The following is an 18,256-nucleotide window of genomic DNA, read 5'->3' as shown; positions in this document are numbered from 1 at the left end:
CAAAACCCATCTATACCTCGAGAGCTTTCCATAGATACCAAGAACACCAAAATCCATCGAGTGGTTTGTCTAATTTTTGTTCGGAAAGTTTTACTCCATTTCAATTTTTGGGTTAGATTTCTCATAAACCATGAACCCCACAAAAAATCTGAGAGTACAGGAGTGCTCCCTCAGCGAGAGCTTTGCGGCAATACCCATTTCAAATTTTTTCGACACCGTTTTTTGGTGGGTCCTACGAAACTTTGCAGTATTTTTTCGAGCACTAAATGAGCTTAATAAATTCCATAAAAATTATGTACTAACTCCCGTGTTGTGAGCTTCGCATAGGTACCTTCAATTCGTGGAAATTCAATAGTTGCTCAGGTCTGTAATTTTAGGCCGGGCAGGCAGGCTACTGAAAAAGTTTTAGAATTGGATCGAAATTATAGGCTACCCCACCGTTTTCAGACATTCCGGACGCGTCCCAAGGTCAGAATTGGCATAGGTAAACCCGAACCTTACTTTTTCTTAATTATCTAGTGCTTGATTACGATTAAAAATCTATAAAATATTTGTGGTAGGTTAAAAAATTATAATTCCTTTTGCATTAGCTTAATAATATTGCTAAGGACCGCAGCACAAAATTTTAGAATTTTTAGAGCTCATTTGGGTAGTTTGTGCCAAAGGGTTAATTGTATGGACTAAATTATAATTTTTCAAATTATGGTTGTTGACTATTTGGATGGGCCCAATAGGGGCCATGTGATGTGATTGAGTTGTGGATGTGTGACTTGTGAATATAAAAGTGTATGTTGAACCCTTTTGCAGGTTGGATAGGTTCTAAGTATAGGGGAGATTCTGTCGGATTTTCGACACGACTTAGAGCGTCTTTGGCCTTTTTTAAACTTGTATTGAGTCAAAGATATTAAATAATTTTAATGAAATTGTCAGGTGAGCCGGGACAGCCTTCCTCCTCAGCCCAGTCACCGCAGTAACCTCGGTTCAAGTTTGTGAGTAAAATATTAATTTTAATTATAATTTCAATATTATTATATGTTCAGGCATACCCATACATCACTTATAAATATGTATCTATGTAGTTAAACACTAGGCACATTTTATATTGCATTCTTAATTGATGAAGTGCCATGGATGTTGTTTATGGTAATTTGGAGCACTGCGTGCGTTTGTGCGAGTGTGGTGTGTGGTATTGGATATGGATAGGACGGGTAGATGCAGCTTTAGAGTCACTCCCTGGGACCTGGTCCTTTATGGATAAGTTGGAGTAGGCACGGCTCGAGAAGATCTCGCTGGCCCCCGCATTCGGTTTATCAAGCGAAAGTCTGGCTTGAGAGATACTCGCTGACAGAGGTTGGATTAAGAGAGCTGTAAAGGGGATCAGCTCCCATATATGTACTTTTTGAATATTATTGGGTGTGTGAGTTCTCCAAATTACCTTTTTGCTGTTATGATGTGATATGTATGAAAATTTCAATGGTGTTGCATTCTACTCCTTAGGATGCATTAGCTCTAGGTAGCTATAGAAATTATAATTAAAATTGGTATTTTACTCTCTGAGTCGAACGCTTACTTCTGTTCACCTTATTTTTCTAGGCTACAAGAGGATTACTTGTTGTGACTAACCTGCTCCTCTTTTTCGCAGGTCAATTAGTAATATCTAATGTATTTTGTACAATTTAGCTAAAATTTTAGACTCCGCATGTGTTAGGAGCATTTTAATCAATTTGAAACTGTAATATAATATTATGTTGAATTTGTAAGAACATTAAATACATGTATGTGTGAGTGTGATTAGATTGGATGAGGGAGCTGAGCTCCCCAAATTGCTATATATTGTGTTTATAGGTCCGGCGAGTCAAAAACTTCCCGTTATATGGTCCATATTATGGCCGGACTCTGTCAGATTGAATTCTTGAAATTAGGCTTAAAATAGGCCTTAGGATTGGGTTAAGGAATAGTTAGGCTTACTACGGGCCTCGGGGACTTTAGGCTGGCCCAGGTCCTAGTGCCGGTCCGGCCCATAAGTTGGGTCGTGACATAAACTATGCGTGGCCAATCTCTTTCTACATGTGGTCAAGCCGATCTATTTGTGGTTGAGTTGAGCTAACCGATCTACACATAGCTAAGCTGAGTTGGTCGATCTACTCATGGTTGAGCCGAGCTAGACGATCTACTCATGGCCGAGCCAAGCTAGCCAATCGATTTACTTATGGCAAACTGCTAATATGGTTTGGCCCATGAGCTATCTAAGAACCTGAGTTTCTAAATCAAGTGTATATTTTGAGGAGTTATATCAACAATATAGAACTAAAAAGATAAATTCAAATTTATTTTAAACGGATACAAATATAAAAAGTTATTAAAATAAATTTAAAAAAAATTGATTTGGGAGTAGCCGTGGTGAGAAACTAAGTTTACTTCTCCGCAGCCATTAAAATATAAATTCAGTGAAAAACCCAACATAAGAATCTTACTAACACCCATAGTCAAATTTGTGATTAATTAGGATAATGTTAGAAATTTCAAACATCAAGGGCATGTAAAACATGACCCAGTTGGACTTGTGCCTATTGAAGTGCAAAATTGTTAAGCGTGTGATGTTATAGTGTTATTATCTCCACTTTTTGAATCAAAAAATAATTACCCATTAAACCAAATTAAAAAAAAAAATGGTGTAAAGGGTTTTGTCATTAATTGGTTCCTTTCAGGGTATCTGTCAATCAAGAAGCGATATGCATGTCTGCTATATTGTTGTTGATGATGATGGGTACAGGGCATAAACTGCTCCCCCACTTAGCTTATCGCTTCTTGATTTTTACCATCAAGTTGATCATGAATTTTGCTAAAGCAATAGTTATAGGATAAGCCCCTATATTTCGTAGGCTTTCCGCTTTTATTGACTTTTTTTGCCCTTGCTTGCTAATGACAAATCAAAAGCGGGAATATTATCAAATATGAGCCTAATAGTTACTATTAGGTTAAAGGACATTAAGGTTTGATTATATAATATTAAAATTATACAATATATCCATGAATTAAAGCTATCTATATATCCAGGTTTTCAAGAAGTAAAATGTTGTCATGCTATAGATCTATCACATTCATTCTTAGCTACTGATTGTAAAGGTTCTTCAAGTATCTCTTATGAGACTGCCAATACCTTCATCAGATCGGGCAAGTTTCATACGCACCATTTCAGTTATGATTTGGTTAGCACTTGGGTAGTTCTCAATCCCCAATCGACCTAAAATGGCTGGAGATGAGGCCAATTTGTTAAAGTATGGTTTGGCCCAAACCCAAAAGCCCATGTCAATTCTAGATTGCTCTGGTTTATTTACTGTTTTCTATACCCAAGCCTGTTAAAATTTTTGTAGAGGATGCGAGCACCAAAGATGCAAACATACGCAGAATCGAAGGGTTATAAGCAAAATAAGATACATATTGCACAGGCAGTTTTCAGGGGAGAAACTAACCATATATAGGTATAGCCCTCCCATTATGTGCGCCATGATTCTCACTGTCACGTTGGAGCATAGATATCTACAAATCTCTTTTTGTTTATTACAAAAGAGTAATTAATCTCATTTCAAGCAAGGTCATGAAGCTTGAATCTGTGGAAACGTCACAAATATATGACGAATATGTTTAGCTGATACCTTCAAGTTTCAACCCCTTGCAACCTGGAACATCAATCCATTTAAGGTGAACCTCCACTTCACCACTCTCTACATTCCTCAATCTAAAAAGCATGTCTTGGGTGATTTCGCCATTGTTCCAAACAATGCAGCTCTCATCAGCAAGGCAGTTGTTCATGCTTGGCTGAACTCGCTTGACTACACAACCATTTGGGAGATTTTTCAAGCCCATCTTGAGACTCGCTATATATGGTTTGATGTCAATTTCTGCATCGCCCATCTTGTCATCGACAGTGAATGTGTCTTTATCATAAACTTCCTTAACAAAACAAAAAAAAGTTGATTGGAGTTAGCCAATTAAAGAAATGTATAACATAAGCTTTTTAGTAGTTTGTCTTCGTTTTAACTATTTAAGTTAGGGGTGTGCATGCCTTACGATTCTCTCTAGCCAAATCAAAAATCAAACTGCAAAATTAAAATTAAAAAAGAATCATACTAGTATGAGCCGTATTAAATTTATTTTACCATTTTGATATAATTCTGATTTTTTATCAATAATCAAATCGGGAACCATATCAAACAAATAAATAAAGTTATAATTGATTTTGGACACTTTTTTAATATCATTTAGTTGCATTATACAATTTTAATATAATTAATTATATATATAATTACACTTATAACATTTCTTATTCTTTTTAATTTTTCTCAACAATCTATAATTATAAATGTATTAAATCAATTAAATTTAATTATCTTTACTTAAATTTATTCACAATTAAATGTTATTATTATTATTATTATTATTATTATTATTATTATTATTATTATTATTAATTACAAGTCGACGGAGTGGATCGACTTCACAAGGCAATAATTGCATAAAATTTTTTTCAAGAACCAAGTTGGAATCAAAGTATTGAAGAATTGAACCAAAATTGAATTGAGGTATCTAAGAATCAAACCAAACCAAAAGAAAAAGAACCAAAGTTCAGTTCAATTTTGATTCTTTTTAGGAGCCGAACCGTATCCACTCTTAATTTCAATTAAAGTGTAAATGAGCCAAACTATTTATGAGCTACTCGAAACTTGATTCGATAAAAACTTAACTTAGCTCGACTTGACTCATTTGCACAATGAGTGAAGCTCTAACTTGATTTTTAAACTCATTAATAATTGTGTCAAACTTGAGCTTACTACTATTCTGTTCATTTAGGCTAACGATTTGGCTTTTTTATATACTCCCGAATTTGCTTATTTATAGGCTTATAGGCTCGTTAACAAACTCATTCATGTGTGTGTGTGTATATATATATATATATATAATCATAAGATATTAAATTATAAGTAATATAATTATAAAATTGTAAGTATAATTTAAATATATAACTATATAAAATTTATGTACTTATGGTCATTGTAATTTAATGGATGACGTCACTATAATTTATTGTGCCTATCATTAAATGAGATTTAGCTAATCATTAATAAAAGAAAATTTTTTTTTAAATAATTTAGCTAATTAATCTTCTTGAGCCGTTTGAGCGTAATAAAGTGAGTATGCCAAGTTTGAGTTTTAAAGTTCAGGTCATTTACACCTCTAATTACAGACAATGGAGGAAGAGGAAAATAATATTTCCTGAGAAAATTTAATCAAGGCAGAACATCTAGGGCTCAAAACAAATCAATCAATGCACCAAAACTAACATCACCCAGAATATATAATCATTAATGAGGAAAATGCATCAGACTGACACACCAAATTATGGTCATTAGATCAATTAGAAAGGTCTGCATATATTAGGTATTAGATTATTGAGCAAGGAAATGATTAGCATTTCTTTTGTGCATAAAGAACAATAGAACACAATAAATAATGCAGGGGAATCACTTACTAATTTTATTGGAGCATTGACATCTGTAATGGAAAGAGTTAGTTCTTCATTCCATTCAGGATTGCAGTTTCTTTTCACCACTTTAGTCTTCAGTTTCTGCATCAACTCACAGTGCATCAGAAAAGATAGGAGGAAGAATAACAGTAAAGCAAAGTTGCAAACCAACAAGTTGCAGAGTCCATCTATAATCTATCATGTTACAATTGTTATTTATGAATCACCTTGATGAATTTCACATTAAGATGGCAACATGCAACAGACACCATTAAAGCAATTCCCTCGTGAACTCAAGAACTGATCAAACAAACACTCGATGATTCCCTCTAACCTTTACTGCCCTTTCCCTGGAGACATTTATGAAAAAAGCATACTCTTTTCTTTCTTTTTCAAATGGGTGCAAAATTTAGTATAAGAACGAGTTCAACTACGGTTAAATCAAATATTTATTATGAAATTCATGCAAGGTGAATTAGGAAATATACATATTTAATTTAAGGATGGATAACCTCGTTCTTACAAATTACGTTTTCAAATTTGAACCCATTTAATGCCAAATTGTGAAGTTTTAATCATGAATTAGATTATCATAACTAAACCAACGAAAATCGATATGGTAGAAAACAAAGACATAAAAATTTACCATTAAAAACATAAAAGAGAATCGTTTTCAACGAGAAAGTCAATTATCAAGCCACTTCCTCCGAACTGGTAATTAAATAGAGCATTACAGAAAATAGGTAAAATATGCCAAATTTCTTCTTGAACGAAATGCAACTCTGAGGGAAAACATGATTCAAAAGCTAAAAGCATATATATTATCTTAATTCTGGCAAAGAGGGAGATTTAAAAAATTATATAAAAAAAAAACTGAAAAATCAGAAAATCATGAACTTAAAAAGATCCATCAATAGCTTATAAAGCTGGTAAATTCTCTCAAAACAGAAAAGAAAATTAGGAAGAGACCTGGTGTCCCATGGTGATGATCACATAAGGATCGCTGCTACCAAGATCACGAACTGCAAGATTTATGCCTTTTCGCACCCCAATTCTGAGAAGACCAAGAATGTTCTCCATTGCTTAAAACTCAGGTCCAGCTTGAAATGAGAAAATAGCTATTTTATATTTATATATAGGAAAAAAAAAAAGAAGGGAAAAATTAGTGACCAATCATTGCCATACATACGTGGAACCCAGCAGCCCAGTGTAAGTCTAATTGGTTGATTGCAATGCGTGATTATTATTATTTTTGTTTTTTTAATAGATGTGTTTGTTAATTATTATGTGATGAAAATGCAACAAAAGCCTCTCGTGCTAGACACGTGTACGATAATGTTCGAATCTATCAAATAAGAAAATAAAGGAGGAATACTCTATTTCACAACTTTATCACACAAAATTTCTTAATATCCTAAACTTTTAAAATATCTGATAATATACTTTAATTATTATAAAATAAAATTAAAATATTATTAAAAATATAAATTAAATATTATAAATTTTAATTATGTTGATATAGATCGATTAAGATCTCAAATATATTTTAATTTTATTTATAGAAATTAAGATGCATCATCTAACGTTTATAAGAGTTAAAATGTATAACGACACTTTTAAAAATTTTAGAATGTCAAAAAATTTTTTTAATAAAGCAGTGAACTTTTATACCCCGCAAAAAATAAATAAAACTATCTAAGTGACCGTACTAACTTATAATAATTTTAATATATAATTAATTTTAATTTGTATTATTTTAAATTTTAATATATAAAAATCAAATAATATTATAAATTTATTATTTATTAATTAAATTATATTTTATTACTTTTTTATATAGAATAAACTTTTTATCTCTCAAATTTTTTAAAGAAAAATTCATAGTAAAAATAGTGATTAAAAATATAAAATAATTTGAGATTTGTTAAATCATTTAATCATTTTCATCACTTTAGAATATTAAAATTTTTTATATCCTCTTAATATATTAGAGAAATATAATGTATTTAAATATTATAGTAATATTATTATTATTAATATTCTAAAAAATATTATTAATATATAATCTCAAAAGCACAAAAGAATGTAGTGCAAAAAAAAAATTATTGTCTGCATATGGAATAAATATGTTAATATATTGTAACTTTTCTAATAATAATTAAGGGATAATCATTAAATAATTTGTATTTTTTTTTTACAGATAATAAGTTATAGCTTACATATACATAATTAGATAATTAATAACATAATCATAATTAAAAAAACTCAATAACTAATTAATAAAAAATAAAAAAAATTTAATAAAATTAAATAAATTATATTTTATAAATAAATTGCCACTTGACGTAATTTTATAATCATATTTGGAGAGAAAAACATGCTTGCTTTCTCATTTTTCCATAATTTATTATACTAGCAAATTTAATGTGCTTTTGCAAGTGCCTAATGATAATATATTAAAAATTGTAATCTTCATATTTTTAATTTTAATATATAAAAATAAAATAATATTTTAAATTTATTTTTAATTACTTTAAATTTTATATTTATTATTTTTATGTAAACTAATATTTTTATTTCTCAAAATTTTTTTTAATAAAGATTTTACAATATAAATAAAAAATATAGTAATATTGTAGAAATATTAATTAAAGATATGAAATAATTTAAAATAGGTTAAATCATGTGATCATTTTTAAAATATCCTCTTAATATATATATATATATATATATATATATATAATATTTTTATTTAGTAATATTAATATTATTTTAAAAAATAATATTAATAATCTAAAAGGTGTAAAGTTAGTGAAAAAAAAAATTATGGATATATACTATATAAATTTATAGGTATATAGAATAAATATATATTAATGTATTGCAATTTGTTTCATAAGCAAGCAAAATTTTATTAGGAATAAAAGAGAACAACAAGGTTGGAGAAATCTGCATAAGGATAATAGCTCAACTAGCCCAAGAAGACAAAAACTTGAGAAATAGTTCAACAAAAAATTCAACAAAGATAGCAAAGAACAACGGATAAATTTCAACAAATGTTCCTGAACTTATATAGTTTTAATATTATGGTTCTTTAATTTTAAAATGTAACATAAAACCTCCTAAACTTTCAAATTTTCTACAATAAAATTCCTCTGACTTTCAATTACTAATTCTTCAGTTAGAAACTGATGTGAATAGCTCCCGCGTAACGTTTAATCAATATTTTTCTCTCATCTTTTATGCAAAGTGTAAAATTATTCTCTTTACGTATGAAAAATTATTCTGTCTATAAAGGATTCAATTTACACATGGATTGAGAGAAAAAAGAGAAATAATAACTAAGCTCTATACTGGAACTGTTCAGGTCAGCGTCTAACTGAAAAACTTGTAATTGGAGGTTAGAGAGATTTTCCAGTACAAAATTTAAAAGTTGATGGATTAATGAAGGTTTTATGTTACTGAAATATTACAACTAAATAAGTTCAGGAACAATTATCAAAATTTATAAAAAACGAGAAAACAAAATAGAACAAGAGGCTAAAATTTTATAGATATTGGTGAAAATCGCTAGCTAGCTGCCTTCCATGCCTACGATATTAAGCCCTAATCCGAATGCATGACCTGCTAGCTAGAGGAAATACCAGAGATGATCATCCTTAGAAATCCAAAAATTAGACCAACCAAAATCAAAAGCGAATAGTGTACCAAACTAAACTAAACAACTGACCACAGAGGAGTGACAGCATCAACACCCTGCTATGATGTAGTGAGTGAGAGCTAGGGGTACTTGATACACAAGGGGACCCAAAATACTCCTCCTTCGTAGACCAAAAATGACTAACCAGAAGAGACACCAAAATGCTCTAAAACAAAGGAAGGGGACTGAAGAAAACCAGAAGGGCCCAAAAGCCTAACACTAACAGGTCGAAGAAGCTAAAACAAAATAAACCAAGAAACTCAACCATCTTGATTAACCATCTTAGTTTTATCCTCAATAAAATAATTAAAAATAACTTGGTTTGGTTGGACAAGGGTTAATTCCAACTTCCTACCCACCTTTAAGGTGTTAATTGCTTCTTCATAAGGATCCAAGTAGGGCGAGGGGAAGCTATGATTCCCACAGGACTTGAGAACTAGAGAGTTTATCCTGGAGATGTCACTGTCTGAATGATGGGCAATTTCTAAATCAATTGAATCTCTAGAGATTGAGGCAGTTTTAGATACAAGAGATAATCTCTTTCACTTCACTTTTTTGGATTTACCCTCTTTATGCAACTTTGGAGACACCACAAGAAGGTTTGTAAGGAGCTTATTAAGTTCTGGAAGGAGCTTATTGCATCTTCTACCTTTCAAAATTCCTGAGACTTTGAAGACCTTATTCTAGAACAATGAAGAAGATCCTTGTGCTAGGGGAAAAGAGATTAGAGGAAAAGGAGTCTAAGTGGGAGAAAGATTCTCCTGAGCTTTGGGTTGCATATTGGATGAGATCAATGACAGATCCATGATATCAGAATGGGTCTATCTCACGAGTTCAAAGGAGATTAGAGCAAGGATTCTGAGCTATGGGTAAAGGGCTCAGTGACCAAAATTTTACTAGTAAAATGGGATGGAGTGTTGGAAATACATAAAGACTCCAGAGACTCCAAATCACGCGAAGTAGGTGAAAAACTAACACCACCCAGAAAACGCTTAGCAATTGACGCAGCCAAAGCGTCATCGAAAAGGTCACCACTGCATTGCAATAGACAAATGGCCCTAGGCACACGTAGGCGCTCTTCAAGGTCATGGGAACTGAGCTGAGAGGCTTCTCTGTCTTCACGTATGAGCCTAGTGTTCCCCAATGAATGATTATCACAAGTTCTGTTGTGATCCTCTACGTCTGATTGCTGCTTTGGTACACCCACATCCTCTTGAGATGACTCGCCAAAAGAATTGATGTTTTCTTTTGTGGCAACCTCCAAATCATCCTTTGCGTTAGAGTACTCCACATCATCATCATCCTCATTGCTTGTGTTTAAGGAAGAGCTCGTAGCTCCATCGCTACGTGTAGAGGGCTTAAAGAATTCAAAGCATTACTCTTCAAACACATTGATATGGAAACTACTATTTTCTATATCCACTGCCAGGTTTTTATTAATGGGTCCCTGATGATCAGTTGTGATGAGAACTCTAACTGAGTCTAATCTAGCTTTTGAGTTCGTTGGTCCATCAACTCCACAAAATTTCCCAAATAGCCTTGCACCCATTGGAAGAAATGGTTAGACCAAACATTAAGAGGTACCCCTTGAAGCCTCAACTAGATCAAATGATTAGGAGCCTACTGCATATTATAGTATTAAAAAAATAATCACTAAATAATTTATAGCTTATATGTACATAATTTTGAAAATTAATCATAATCGGTAATAAGTATTAAATAAAATAATCATTTAAATTATTAAAATTAAGGTAATAATAACAAAATAAAAATATTTAAAAGAAAAATAAAAAAATTAAATAATTAACATAAAACATACTATTAATTGTAAAAAAAATAATCTTTATATAAAAAGTGATTGAAAAATTAATCATAATTGGTCATAATTATAATATAAAATAATATTAAAGTAAATATCATTAAAAGAGAGAGAAGGTAAAATTTTTAAGTATTATATATGATATTTTTTTAGAATACTACATTACAAATTATTGAAAAAATTTACCACATGATAATGTCTTAAAAAAGTGTTGCTTAGATAATAATAAATAGATTTTGTGAGAAAATTTATTTATCTTCTGTATTTCCATTAGTGCACTTGTAGCACTTCGGTACCAGTTATGGACCTCTAGCCGATCCTTATTGGACCAAGCTTATTTGCATTTGGGCTAGGCTTATTTCATCTAAAATAAATAAGCTTATTTATAAACTTTTAATTATACAATTTTTTATTTTATTATTTCTTTATTTTTATATTTTTTTTCCTCTTTCTTTTAGCTAAATGAAATGAATTTGTTGGGAAAAAAAATTGCTGAAATTAATGATTGAGAAATCAAAATTACACTCCTTTGTTTACTTTTATTATATTTTTAAAAAGTTATTTTATTTAAAATTATTTGTCATTTTGAGAAAATTAAAAAGTATTAATTAATTTTTTATAATTTTATCCTTATTTTTACTAAATAAAATAACTATTTTTATAATTTCTTAAAATATTTCTTATCATTTTTCCTCTCTCTTAATTAGATATAATAAAAAATAATTTAACCAAATTAAGAATTTATTTTAATATAATTTAGGACATTTAATTATCTCATTAATTATTTAAAAAAAAAATCTTAAACAATAAATAAAAATAAACGGAGAGAGTATATGCTTTTTGATATTTCACAAGTATCTCTAGCCCAATAGCTTAGGACTTATTTGTTCGTGTTGGGTTGGTCCACTAAAGGGTAAAGCGCACCTAATGAGTATCTTCTTCATCCCGCTCGACTTCATTTAAAAAATAAGAGTGACGAACCACTCATATCAAATAGCTGCGTGGGAGAGAGTATAAGTTAATAATTAATTATTGTGATATTTAAGAGTTCTATTCATGAGAGCGAGTACCTACCTCTAGCAATGAATTTTAATTCTCAACAGTTTCATCAAACAATAATTAAGGAAATTTTATTAAATTTTCCAACTCCATACATATATCCATATGTATGTAAGATTCTTTTCTCTAATTAAATACTGATTTATATATATATATATATATATATATATATATATATACTACCCACTTAAAATCTAAGTTAATTAGTCAAAATTATATCCAGCGTGGCAGTTAAAAAATTAGAATTGTATCCAATCCAAACAATACAAGACCGAACAAAAACTTTTGTTTCCCCCAACAAGGCGAACAAAAGTCATACTGAATAGTAACCATGCCAAGCAGAGCCCAGATCTCATGGACTAGCAAGAATCACTCCAGTAATCAAGTAAAGAGCAGATTTCACGCTGACAATGCTTGAAATTCAGCTAAAATTACTTCCATAAATGAAGCAATAGTAATTTCCCTAAAAAGCATGTAAATACTAATCAAGAGACCAGAGATAAGTACGCATACTCACTTTATAATTCTTTTCAATTACATACTCTTCGAATATCCTTTTAATCAAAATCTTTGATTTAAGTATCAGACTGGCCTACTAGTAGGCCATTCACCTTACATTTTCTCTTATTGCAGGATTATGTGACATCAAGACCAGGAACTGTGGATTTCTGATAGTATTACATGGATTTCTAGTGGCATCATATATATATATATATATATATATATATATATAGAGAGAGAGAGAGAGAGAGAGAGAGAGAGAGAGAGAGAGAGAGAGGAGAATCCAGAATTCAATTAAGGAGCAGTTGCAGCTAGATTATTTCCACAACTATTTGATTTGAAAAAATAGTTGGTTGGCTTGGCCTTTCGCTCACAATTAATTAAGTTGATCAGGAGGGTATAGCTAATTCTAATCAGTAGAACTACATAATGGGAATAAGGCAATTGGCCTTTAATAAGTGCAATCCTTGCTTATACACACCTAATTTTACATTATTTATGAGAAGCCTCATTGATTTATCCTAATTATTCAATATTCTATAGATTTTGTGAGTTGTGTGTTGGCATGCCTATATATTGAATTAATTAGTTAATTATAAAACCAAATAAGAAGGAAAAACATATTATAACTCTCAATTTAGGCCCAAGTGGTTAGCTGGTTTTTTACTTTCTCGACATGTTGCTGCATTAGCTAACATCAAATGATAGCCAACGCCAGAAAATCAAAAGAAAGAAACAAGTGGGTTTAATTAAGAGCAATTAGTCGGCAAAGTTTGGCCTGTATCCTAACATATATAAACAAAATCTCCCCCACCTTTTTGGGTTTTGTTAGGCATGTGTGATGATCAAGACGATGATGATAAATCTTATAACAGATATGAAAAAGATCTTGGATGCAGAGGTGACTCGGCTAGGTTCAAATCATTTGCCACAAACTTCCAACTCACTTACTTTCCATATCTTCTATCTTACTTCATTTGTGCTGTAACAGGAAAATGCAAAGAAAGAAAGGGCATCAGCATCTATGTGAAAAGAATCTTATTGCAATTGGAAATTAATTATAGAGTTCGCATCTGAAATGTGTAAGAAGTAAATGAATTAGAGGTTGCACGTGTACACATTGGCTGCTTTGGGTACCCAGAAAATGATTTTGCCAAATATATTACTTACTTGCATCAGAAACTTGGCGAATTGCATGTGGACTCTGGAGCTTTTCCGGGCTACAGAGAGCTAACGCATGATTGCATGTGGATGCCCCATAGCCATCAGCCACAAAGTTCATATATATTTTATTCCTTCCTATACATTCATGTGTATTGTAGAAAATTTATTAATCACATTTTATTATCATGACAATAAAAAATTATTTTATTTTATTTATAATATGAATATTAATTTCTGATATATGTATTTAATTTCTATTTCACTTAATATTAATTTATTAATTTTTCATAGAATTTGAATTCTATTTTACACAATATTCTATGTATATGAACTAGATTTAGTGAAATAATAATTTAAATTGTTTGAAATTAATTTTATTTAATTAATTTGAAATATTATATTATAATTTATATATCATTCACTTTTCACAATATATTATAATTTAAATTTTTTTAAAATATATAATAAAAAATAAAAATAAAATTCAAATAATCTCAACTCAACTAAGCCTTTATCCCAAAAATTTGGGGTCGGCTATATGGATTCGCTTTTTCCACTCTGAACGATTTTGGGTTAAATCCTCAGAAATGTGTAATGCTTCTAAGTCATGCTGTACTACTCTCCTCCAAGTCAATTTAGGTCTACCCCTTTTTTTCTTTCTATCCTCTAGCCTAATGTGCTCTACTTGTCTAACTGGAGCCTCCGTATGTCTACGCTTCACATGACCAAACCACCTCAATCTCCCTTCTCTCAACTTATCTTCAATTGGCACCACTCCTACCTTTTCTCTAATACTTTCATTACGGACTTTATCTAGTCTAGTATGGCCACTCATCCACCTTAACATTCTCATCTCTGCAACTCTTATCTTAGATGCGTAGGACTCTTTCAGTGCCCAACACTCACTACCATATAGCATAGCCGGTCGTATGGTACATGCGGTAAAATTTTCCTTTTAATTTATTGGGAATCTTACGATCACATAAAACTCCCGTGGCACGTCTCCATTTCAACCATCCGGCTTTAATCCTATGACTAACATCCTCCTCACATCCCCCATCTACTTGAAGGACTGAGCCTAGATATTTAAAGTGATTACTTTGGGACAGTGCCACTCCATTCAAACTAACTCCTTCCCTATCACCAGTTTGGCCTTCACTGAACTTGCAATGCATGTATTCTGTCTTCGTTCTACTTAACTTAAAACCCTTTGACTCTAGAGTACTTCTCCAAAGTTCTAGCTTCCTATTGACTCCGTCGTGTCTCATCTATCAGAACAATATCATCCGCAAACATCATGCACCAAGGAATACTCTCTTGTATATGTTTCAGTTCATCTAAAACTAATGTAAAAAGGTAAGGGCTTATGGCTGATCCTTGGTGTAATCCAATTGAGATCGGAAAATCTCTTGTGTCCCCTCCCATTGTGCGCACAATAGTAGTTGCTCCTTCATACATATCTTTCAATAGTTGTATATACCTAATAGATACCCTCTTTTGTTCTAACGCATTCCATAAGACCTCTCTTGGAACACTATCATAAGCCTTCTCCAAATCAATAAAAACCATGTGTAGATCTTTCTTCCCATCTCTATATTTCTCCATCAAGCTTCTAATGAGAAAGATCGCTTCCATAGTTGAACGACCAGGCATGAAACCAAATTGATTGAGAGAGATAGAAGTATCATGACGTAGTCGATGCTCCACAACTCTCTCCCACAACTTCATAGTATGGCTCATGAGTTTAATTCCCCTATAGTTTGAGCAACTCTGTATGTCTCCCTTATTTTTAAAAATAGGTACTAAAATACTCTTCCTCCATTCATCAGGCATTTTCTTTGAGTTTAGAATCTTATTAAATAATTTAGTTAACCATGCCACTCCCATATCTCCCAAATACTTCCACACTTCAATTGGTATTTCATCGGGTCCACAGGCTTTACCTACTTTCATTCTCTTAAGTGCTTCCTTTACTTCTAAAGATCTAATCCTTCTAGTATAATTTACATTCTTTTCTATTGTTCTATAATCTATATTCACGCTATTTCCATTTTGACTATTATTAAAGAGATCATTAAAATAATTTCTCCATCTTTCTTTAATGTCCTCATCTTTCACCAACACTTTTCCTTCTTTATCCTTAATGCACCTAACTTGATTGAGATCTTGACATTTCCTTTCTCTACTCCTTGCTAATCTATAAATATCTTTCTCCCCTTCTTTAGTTCCAAGTTTCTCATATAACTTTTCAAAGGCCTGTGCTCTTGCTTGGCTAACTGCCTTTTTTGCCTCTTTCTTTGTTATCTTGTACTGTTCATATGCCTTATTATTATCACATTTAGGTAATTTCTTATACCATTCCCTTTTTCTCTTCACTGCCTTTTGTACTTCCTCATTCAACCACCATCTCTCTTTTGAGGGTGGTCCATGTCCTTTAGACTCCCTAAGTACTTTTCTAGCTACTTCTCTAATCTTTGATGCCATTTGTATCCACATATCATTGGCCTCCATATCTAGCTTCCATACTTCGGACTCAAGAAGCTCATTTTTGAACTTCACTTGCTTTACTCCTTTGAACTCCCACCACTTTGTTCGAGCTACACTATTTCTTCTGACCTTACTTGAATTGTTCCTAAACTTGACATCCAAGACCACCAACCTATGTTGACTTGTTAAAGCTTCTCCTGGAATGACCTTGCAATCCTTGCATAGAGCTCTATTTGTCTTCCTGGTTAAGAGGAAGTCGATTTGGCTTCTATGTTGCCCACTTTTGAAAGTCACTAAATGTGACTCTCTTTTTATAAAGTAGGTATTTGCTAGTATTAGGTCGTATGCCATAGCAAAATCCATGATGCTTTGCCCTCCTCATTTCATTGCCAAAAACCAAAACCTCCATGAACATTCTCATAACCTTGCCTATCACTTCCTACATGTCCATTCAAATCTCCACCAATGAAAACATTCTCTTCATTCGGTATGCTTTGCATTAAATCATCCATATCTTCCCAAAACCTTTGTTTACTCTCACTGTCTAGTCCTATTTGTGGGGCATAAGCACTAACTATATTTATTGTTTCTCCGTCTAGTACTAGCTTTACTAGTATAATTCTATCTCCTACTCTTTTCACAGCTCCTCATGCGTCTTTCAATATCCTGTCTATGATTATGCTCACTCCGTTCTTGTTTCTCTCCTTTCTGGTAAACCACAGTTTGTACCCTAAATTACCCACTTCCTTACTTTTCTCTCCTACCCATTTAGTCTCCTGAAAGCAAGCAATATTCACCCTTCTCCTTTCCAAGGTATCCACAAGCTCCATTAATTTTCCTGTAAGTGATCCAACATTCCAAGTACCAACCCTGATCCTCCTCCTATCCTGCTCCTTCCTAATTGGTCTCCTTCTATGATATCTTCTATTATTTTCTATGTCTATCTTGTGTTCTGTTCCACTATTTGTTCTATTATCTGTCTTATGGACTAACTTCTTTACCCACACCCGTCCATGATGTGGGAACCCTTGCTCACTTAACACCACACCCGGGCGCCGGCATAGCGCGTCGCTTTCGGTGAACGCCCTACACCCTTGCATATTTATCACTACACCCGGGCTCCGATGTAGCGCGTCGTTAGTAGAGGACGCCCCAACGTTTATATCATTTGAATCCATATCATAGGGTGTGACGAAATTTTTACGCTGGTTGTCACCTACCGCAACCCTCCTCCATTATCCGGGCTTGGGACCGGCTAAGCGCAAAGTACTTAGGCGGAGTTAAAATTCAAATAATCAAAAGGGAAATTATCTCTTATTTAAAAAAAAAAAAAGAAAATTTCTCTTTTCACAATTTTAACATATAAGATGTTGAGTAATTTAAAAGAAAAACAAATATTGAGTAATAATAAAATTAAAGTTTTAATAAAATTAGAATTATATAAATATAATTTGATTAAAAAAAAAAGAAAGCTAGCTTTTTTTGTTTATAGATAAAATAATATTAATTATTGACAAAAACAAATTATTTATAACTTTTTAATCTTGATAATTCTTATATATTACATCATTGTTTTTTAGATATAGATCTTATTACAAACCAAAAATGTTAAACTTAATTAATTTATTAAATAAGGTTGATTGTTAATTATTCTATTTTATAAAATATAACTATTATAAAATAACAATTTAATATTATAAAATGATTTTTGTATGATGCATATTTAAAAATATAAAATATTTTAAACATGATAAGAATATTCTAAAATTAGGACTAAAATAAAGTATTGGTAATTTAATATTATAATAATAAAAGATTAAATTTAATTGATCAATTAAAATAAATATATTATGATGATATTATATTGTATACAATAAATTAATATAAAATTATATATAAACAAATTAAAGCACGAATACATATGTGCAATACACATTTATGAAAAATTAGTAGTACATAAATGTGGAGAAGAAACATTAAGATTTTTTAAAATATCCTTCTT

At 31.5% G+C, this 18,256-nt stretch overlaps 1 protein-coding gene across 1 annotated transcript; it reads right to left on the bottom strand.

The window, feature by feature from the left end:
• Positions 1-3,391: 3,391 nt before the first annotated feature.
• On the bottom strand, positions 3,392-6,652 carry LOC110669708 (protein C2-DOMAIN ABA-RELATED 7). The gene is made up of 3 exons (XM_021831472.2): positions 6,494-6,652; positions 5,531-5,626; positions 3,392-3,954 (listed from the first exon to the last, which is right to left on the bottom strand). Exons 1-3 carry the CDS (start codon positions 6,602-6,604, stop codon positions 3,646-3,648), a joined length of 516 nt encoding a protein of 171 aa, XP_021687164.1. The 5' UTR covers positions 6,605-6,652; the 3' UTR covers positions 3,392-3,645.
• Positions 6,653-18,256: the final 11,604 nt, after the last annotated feature.

This window comes from Hevea brasiliensis, chromosome 15, assembly GCF_030052815.1.
Source record: "Hevea brasiliensis isolate MT/VB/25A 57/8 chromosome 15, ASM3005281v1, whole genome shotgun sequence".
NCBI classification, from domain to species: Eukaryota; Viridiplantae; Streptophyta; class Magnoliopsida; order Malpighiales; family Euphorbiaceae; genus Hevea; species Hevea brasiliensis.
This window is presented reverse-complemented; position numbering and strand designations above follow the sequence as displayed.